At 46.3% G+C, this 7,706-nt stretch overlaps 2 protein-coding genes across 2 annotated transcripts; one reads left to right on the top strand and one right to left on the bottom strand.

The window, feature by feature from the left end:
• Nucleotides 1-822: 822 nt before the first annotated feature.
• On the top strand, nt 823-3,934 carry LOC119270080 (protein CPR-5-like). Its single transcript, XM_037552046.1, has 5 exons — nt 823-1,098; nt 1,972-2,028; nt 2,093-2,128; nt 2,208-2,876; nt 2,970-3,934. The coding sequence occupies exons 1-5, from the start codon at nt 850-852 to the stop codon at nt 3,504-3,506; spliced, it is 1,548 nt and encodes a 515-aa protein (XP_037407943.1). The 5' UTR covers nt 823-849; the 3' UTR covers nt 3,507-3,934.
• A 704-nt stretch (nt 3,935-4,638) lies between these two features.
• On the bottom strand, nt 4,639-7,700 carry LOC119270079. Its single transcript, XM_037552045.1, has 3 exons — nt 5,951-7,700; nt 5,191-5,400; nt 4,639-5,057 (listed from the first exon to the last, which is right to left on the bottom strand). The coding sequence occupies exons 1-3, from the start codon at nt 6,267-6,269 to the stop codon at nt 4,951-4,953; spliced, it is 636 nt and encodes a 211-aa protein (XP_037407942.1). The 5' UTR covers nt 6,270-7,700; the 3' UTR covers nt 4,639-4,950.
• Nucleotides 7,701-7,706: the final 6 nt, after the last annotated feature.

Below are 7,706 nucleotides of genomic sequence, written 5' to 3'. Positions count from 1 at the left end.
GCAAAGTCTTCGGCCCCATGGCATCACAAACGGCTGGTCACTGTTGCATGGGGGTGGCACCGGGTCACCGTGGCGTGAAGTAGCGCAACAAACCCCAATTTATCGCCGCTTGGCGGAAGATCGGCCTCCTTGAATTGCAGCCAAGTTCGTCAACACTGTTTGCCTCGAAGATCATGATGTTGTGTCGAGATCTGGGTACGGGTTCTCCAGATATTTATCTAATGAGGGATTATCTGCTAATTAGCATTTAAGTAGTTAGGTAGAAATTATGCTTGCCCTTGAGCCCCCCTCCCAACTGAGGTAGGTCGAAGCCGCTCCTTAGCTCATGCCTGTAGCACCGCTCGTCAAGACCTCCCACCCCTTCTGCACACTTCTTGCTTCCTTTTGCTGAGTGCCATGCAATAGTTTGGGGAACAACACTCCACTCTTCTCGCTGCCGGCGTGCGGTATAGATGAATTCAATTTGGTGAAATTCATAGAAGGGGTAACTTGGTTTTTTCATGTCAGCTAAATTCTGGAGATGATATAAATTTTAGAAAAGGGGCAAAAGGCAAATGGTCAAACGACAAATAAAATTAGGGTAAAATATCATGTATACCATGCAAAAGAAGGGCTAAAAAATATACAAAAATGATCAAAAGGCTTGGAAAAGATAGGGCAAAATCCCATTCTCTGAACGAAAATCCAACGGCTAATTCAGCCCAACCGCCGCGCACACATCCGTAGTTCTGTTTACTCCCACGCCGCTTCGTTTTCGTTCTTGTCGGCCGTTCCCCATCCATCTCCATCCAGATCGCGGAACCCCATTTGACTACCACCGGCTTCGCGGGACCCCCTCTCCCCTCCGGGATGGACGACGGGCCCGGCCTCGCCGGCGAGCCCGCCCCTGCGTCCTCGTCGGCATCCTCTTCCGGCTTGCGGGCCTCCCGGCCGCGCAAGGGGGTGCGGCTCCGCCCGCTGCGCCGGCGGCGCGGTCCGGCGCCCGCCGCACTGGCTTCTCGGGGCGGCGACGGCGAAGGCGAAGATAATGGCGGCGCCGCCGCGCAGGACGACCTCGCGCTGCCCCTGGGGATGTCGTTCGCGGCAGTTCTCGCGCGGGTACGTGCTCTGCCGGCCGGTGGTACACAATAAAGTCTCGAATTTTTTTGCTTGGTATTACATACATGGTTGCGCTAGTCCAGCATTTGTACTCCCTCCGATCCGATTTAATTGACGCTGACAATTAATTCGGATGGGAGGGAGTAGCATTTTCTTTAAAACTATATGCTGCCTTTACACAGCTGATAAGTTCCTAGTATATCTTTCAAAAAAAAATTTAAGTTCCTAGTATTACCATCTTTTGGTTTTGAGGTTTGCACATTTGTAATTGTACTGCACCAATGCATATGCTGTAAAACCTCCTAGTCAACATAGAAACCGGAAGAAATGTTTGCGCCCTTAAGGTGTAGTTTCATGGAATGAAAGTTTAGTGTGCCTATTGGAAGGAGAACCTCCTTCTGCAAACTGCAGCAAAAAAATAAAGGAAAATTGACTGTTTACTTGTACTAGCATGGGGTAATAGAATTATAAGTAGATGAAATAACATGGGGTTTAATGTTTGCGAACCGTGGCTGCTTGTCCGATTGAGCACAGCTTGTCGATTTAGTGCAACGTCTGCTATTGGTTCCAAGATTCGACGTTGTTACTAATTTCCATATCTGTGGTGAACGCTAAATGATCTAAAATTGAACTGTTGAATGTGCTGCCTTTCTTTCCTCCACTTCATCTTTCCAATGCCAACTTATGCACGTCTGCTTACATTCGCCGCCTTTTCATTTGTTTGCAGTTCCCACAACTGCACACTTGTTCTCTTTAGTAAACGATACATTGTACTCACCCGCGTACTACTACACATTTGCGTTTCATGATCATTTTGTTAAATGGTCTACCTTATTGGTCAGGGTAATAAGGAGTTACCTTCCCTGATGACAGGTTATGAATTCGAGCAATGATTCAGGCGAAAGATTGCATCCGGTCATCCTTTCCAAGGTACATGATTTATAATTTAGCAATAAGCCCTGTAAACCATTAAAAATGTTGTCTCAAATCGCAGATCTGTACATCAGCGGTGAAGGAATCTTTGGCAAATGTAAGCATGGCCCTCTTTTTGTTGGAGCTCACCTTTCTGTTGACATTCCTTGTATATCTTTTACTTATCAGTTGTATAGACATATGGTGACAGGTTTGACAGTTTCATGAGAAATTTTGAGAATTCATTTAGCAGCACACTGAGGACGCTTCATCGTATTAATGAGACACCTGTCTATGAGAGTAGTCCTACTCCTGAATACTCTTCTACACATGGAGGCTCTGGGGCTGTAGGAAACTCGAGCGCTGTTGATCTGCAAAATCATACAAAAGAAATCGAGCAGGACCTCATGAACTCTGTAGAAAGTCAACTTGTTCTTTATGCCAGAGACAATCGACAGCTGGCTGATTGTGCTCATAGCAGATCCTCTCGTGAAGCTGATCAGTGCATTCTCAGTGCTTTTGAGAGATCTGTGAAGGAGCAGGCTCGCTCAAACGAACTCAAGGAGCGTGAGATTAGTCTTAGCATGAGAAAGCTGCAGCTGAAACAGACTGAATTAGCTCTTAGCTCCTCCTCGCACATGTTAGAGAAGATTAAGTTGTCCTTGGGTTTTCAGAAAGCTTCCTTCCAAGGAGAGAAATTCAAGACTCAGATGCAGGACACAAGGCATGCAGAAATTCTGAGGACTCTTATAGATTTCCTTGTTAGTGCAGTGGTAATTATGTCAGTGTGTTTTGCTTATGGAACTTATGTTCACTCGTACCAACGGATAACTGATGTTACAGCAGCTTGTTCAGCTGCTTCAAGGGTACGTTCATCTACCTTATCGCTCAAAATTACTCTTGATAAGTCTCTTTGTTAATCAGAAGCTTCTCACTGTCTCTTTTCCCACCTCATACAGGGATCTAAATCTTGGTGGGTGCCAAATTCAGTGTCAAACTTCAATTCTGGCTTGCAGTTCGTCAGATGTCATGTGATAGCAGCAACACGTATGTGCTTTGGCATAGTCATGATTGTGGCAATTGCTTGGTTAGCATCCCAGCGTTCCGCACTGACTGGATCAAATATGCCTATAACTTTCAATTTCATTTTGTTGGGAGTTATTTGCGGCTTTGCTGGAAGGTTTTGTGCCAACACTCTAGGCGGTGATGGAAATATCTGGCTTGTATGGTGGGAAGTCCTTTGTTCCATCCATTTACTTGGAAACTGTTATCCATCTGTTATTTACCACGTTCTTCATGGTCCTATATCAGTAACTCACAGCAAGGATGGTATGTGGCTCCCGTACTGGTTTCGCCGGTGCATATTTTATGCTGTGCTGGGGCTTGTTATCCCAGCCTTGACTGGCTTACTTCCATTTGCTTCTCTCTCTGACTGGACGGACCATTTTACGGAAGAGATAAAATCCTTCTTTGTTGGTAACGAAGTTGAAGCCTGAAGTATCTTGTGTTCAAATAAACCTTTTGGACTTCTGGAGGAGTAACATATGTTGAATTTGATGTTTGCCTCAGAAGTTTATCTTTGGAGAAGGAAACTTTGGATGGGAGTTGATGGCATTGTTGAACCATAAAGGAAGAATAGTTGAAGGTATCAATGCTTGCAGTCAGGCGGTGCAAGCTTCTTCGTTGTAGTGAACTTGTGACCTTGCACTCAGATGTCAGGTATCAATGCTTCAGTTTGCTGTATATATTTTTGTTCTCAAGGTGCAAGGTCACAGTATAGTGTTAAGAGTGCAGATCGGTTAACTGCCACCTGTGTTGTAGTTATGTTTGTTTAATCTTTCTCCTGGAATGATGCTTTTCTTGCCTCACTTGGGTAAATTTAGAGACAATACAGTGTTAAAGAGTGCAGACCAGTTGACTACCACCTTTATTGAAGTTATGCTCTTCTAATCTTTCTCCTGGAATGGCGTTTTTCTTACCTCAGTTGTGCAATCTTTTTGCTCACTGTCAATATCAAGAGATGTAGTTCCTCTACTGTTGACCGCTTACGGCTAAAATGTTTATGCTGCCATTGTTTTAGCTGTATGCCTGTGTGTATGATCCTCAACTATTTTAGATGCAAAGCTCAAAAGTATGCACAATTATGTGTTCTGCTGAACATACTAGGCATTTATTTTCTCTCATTTGCATATAGTTTTTTTTTCTTCTCCCACTCATGTACACAATTGTTAACCCCAAATATTATAATTTAATAAGAATTATCGGCTATTAATAACTGCCTAGTGAAATACCCCGTAACATAATATAAGACCTTTTTACGGAGGGAGTACTACTGAATATTTGAGCTGATCTCATAAAGATGCAGCAGTTGATGTAATTGAGAAGTACATTTCTGTTTTGATTATAAAAACTCCTTCCAAAAAATATTAGGAATATTAATTTCATCTCAAGTCATTTTAAAAAGTTGACCAAGTTTATAGAAAGATATCAATATCTACTATACTAAATAAATACACTGAATTTTTTTCATGATGTATGTATTGATACTGATTTGGTATTGTAGCTGTTGATAGTTTTTTCTATGAACTTGCTCAACAAAACCAACATGACATATTTTGGGAAGGAGGCAAATGCACTGGTTACTGATTTGATAATATTGATATTAGCATTTTGCACCGATTACATCATCTTGGACCACCATTAGCAGATTTTCTGGCATCATACAAACACACCAATGTAAACAAGAAATACTAAATCTTACAACTGTTGCAACTGGGACTTGATACAAATCTGAAACTATGGCTCCAGACCACTCTACACATCTACACATAGCTTTAAGCCTTAGCCATGTCAGTTCACATAATCTCAGCTCTGCGAGTTGTTTCGAGTAACCAAGACTTGTGACACAAAAGTCTCAGTCTGCAGGACAGATTTGGCATATCATCGGACTCTCTTGCATGGGAGTGAGGTGACCATCTCCTCATCTCGTGCTTGCTTTCCATGCCCGTTGATGAAGCTGCAGGAGAATTTGACTGGCTGCTGTGTTTCTGCTCAATTGGTTGATTATCCAATGCAAGAACAACCAAATAAGGAAGAGTTCAGATTTCCGGATATGATGTATTTGATTTACGAATATGAATGATTAAGTTAAGAGACTGAACTTCGGCTGTTATAACTCACCTGAGTTGTAGTCTACTTGTTTGATCCTCTTAGATGGAGTCATGTCGTCCAACCTGAGTCTTCTCTTCAAACCAAGGGTGATCTCATCACTAAGTAGCTCCTCGCTAGATTTTGAAAGAGCTGAGCTGCTGTGTTGGAGCTTGCTCTTCTTGGAACAATTTTCTGTCTCCAACCCAGACTTCCGCTTCGAGGACTGAAGAACTCCAGGATCTGACAGGAATATCATGCACAGATTCAGATCAAAATGTTTACATTAAGCTTTTTATCGAGTGCAGCATAACAACATTTTTCTAGCACGATGCACATACTACGTACTAAGTAACACAGCTTTGCAACAAGTAGATGAGAATGTTGTGAGCCTATGAACATAGTGTATGCCAACAGTTCCGAAACCAGGAAGAGCAGAGTTGAGTTGGAAAATAACAGACGCATTAGCACCGGGGCAGTTGAATATCCCAATGCCCTTGCTCGAATGTCAGGAAGAGTGGAGTTTCTAATACCCCTGATTTGAACATGCATCCAACTTGCTCAAATAAGTTGCTACTGCATCTTTGGACCCTTAATATCCTGTACTAATATTTGATGAAACTGACCCAAAACTCAACCAAGCATTGGACCCTGAAGGCCTGAACAACATTGACTGCTATGTTGCTCTCTATCTCCAGTAGCGCCGGGAATCAAGAAGTCGGGGTTTGCTCAAAGAACACTGGCGCCGCAAGAACTTTTTTCATAGTACGTTTATACTGTAAGAGAGGCACACCTGGGCGTGGGGGCGAAGGCGCGGGCTTGCCGCGGATGGCGACGGGGGCGGCGGGGTCGGCGCCGGTGGGGAGCCCGCGCGCGGCGAAGAAGGCGAGGAGCGTGCCCCAGGTGACCGCCGTGGAGACGTGGCCGGGGCCGCGGCTGACGAAGTAGCCGTTGAGGCGGACGCTGGCGGGGTCCAGCCCCAGCGCGCGGCCCACCCGGGCGAGGTCCACCCCGCCGCCTCCGTCGACCACGATGGCCGCCGACTCTGGCGCGGCGTCGGGCGGCGAGGGATACCGGCGCAGGTGCACGGTCCGGAGCGGCGGCGCAGGCATCGGCAGCGATTCTTCTTGGATGCTCGCAGCTGGTACGATCGGGGGCTAGGGAGAGGAACAATGGCGAACACTCTGGTTGCTTTGGCTCTGCTGCTAGTGCTGGCGCTGGCGCGGATTCTTGCGGGGATTTCTGGAAGTGTCGCCGCGGCGCGGCGCGGTTGGTAGTCGGATACGGACTCTCGCTGCGGCAGGGTCCCGGCCCACCAACAGCGTGATCTTCTTGTAGCAGGCTCGGTCCTCGGCCCCCGCTCTCATCTCGGCCCATTTAAATCACACATACTTGATGCAAATACTTGAACGCTTTCTAAACAGGCCACTACTAGGCGCCGGTGCGCCGGCCCAACTTTGGGCCGGTGGTACTAGCAACGTCCGATCGAATAACTCATAGCCGTACGATTCTCTCCTTTTCTTTCACCAGGCGTCTTCTTCCTTAAAAAAAAACTCCCAGCGCTGTCATGGATGAGCGATGCGCCCAGCCTGAAAGTACCGCCCGCCTCGGTGCGCTCGCCTGTAGCCACCCTCCTCGCCGGTTGTCCTCATCTCTGCCGGCCGTCGTCATGGTGGAAGCAAAAACAAAAGCTAGATCTAGCAAAAACAGAACATGGTGGAAGCAAAATTTGAAGCTGTTTCCAGTAAAAAATTATGGTGGTGGCAAAATAATTTGCTGGAACCAAACTTCTGACGATGCATGTGCTAGCAGTCAGGGTGGCTAGATGCATCATCTCTGCGTCTCCAACTCGCCGGGTTCGAGTGCCAAGGGAACAGAAATCTTTCAGCAAAAAAATCACCCCGGGTCGAAGTCGGGTGGTTGGTTGAAGCAAAATTAAAAAATGCTTGTAGCAAAAACAAACTTAGGTGCCAACAAAAACGACATGAGCATTTGAGAGCTCTATATCCAAAGAAGCAAAAAATTATCTTGGTTCCAGCAAAAAAATACACCGGTTCCAGCAAAAACAAAAAAATTGGTTCAGCAAAAAATGCATCAGCAAAAAAGTGGCCACCCACTCTTACAGCTCCCCCGGTAGCCGGTTGCAGCTCCCGACGTTCGAACGGCGTTGGATACAACACTCCTTGCTGCTGGATGTAGCTTCCCCGACGAGGCACCGACCTTGTAGCACATACACCAGCTGGTTGCAGCAGACAGGGGCACCAATTCCAACAAAAACGAAGATGTTCATCAAAAACGAATGAGGATGGTAGCAAAAAACAAAGGGGTTGTAGCAAAACAAAATGGTGGACCCAAAAAAAAAAACCCAGTTCCAGCAAAGCCCCTCGGTTCCAGCACAAACTCGCCGCCGTGGCCGTGGCCGGATGCAGCTTGGCCATGGCGACCGAAGCACCCTAACTGCGACGGCCATGGAGAGGGCGTGTGTCCAGCTGCCGGCGAAGGCGGACAAGGCGACGAGCGTCACAGCCAAGGAAAGGTAGGAGCCGCAC

This window comes from Triticum dicoccoides, chromosome 3A, assembly GCF_002162155.2.
Source record: "Triticum dicoccoides isolate Atlit2015 ecotype Zavitan chromosome 3A, WEW_v2.0, whole genome shotgun sequence".
Taxonomy (NCBI): Eukaryota; Viridiplantae; Streptophyta; class Magnoliopsida; order Poales; family Poaceae; genus Triticum; species Triticum dicoccoides.
The sequence above is the reverse complement of the archived record's forward strand: the minus strand, read 5'-3'. Positions and strand labels throughout refer to the sequence as shown.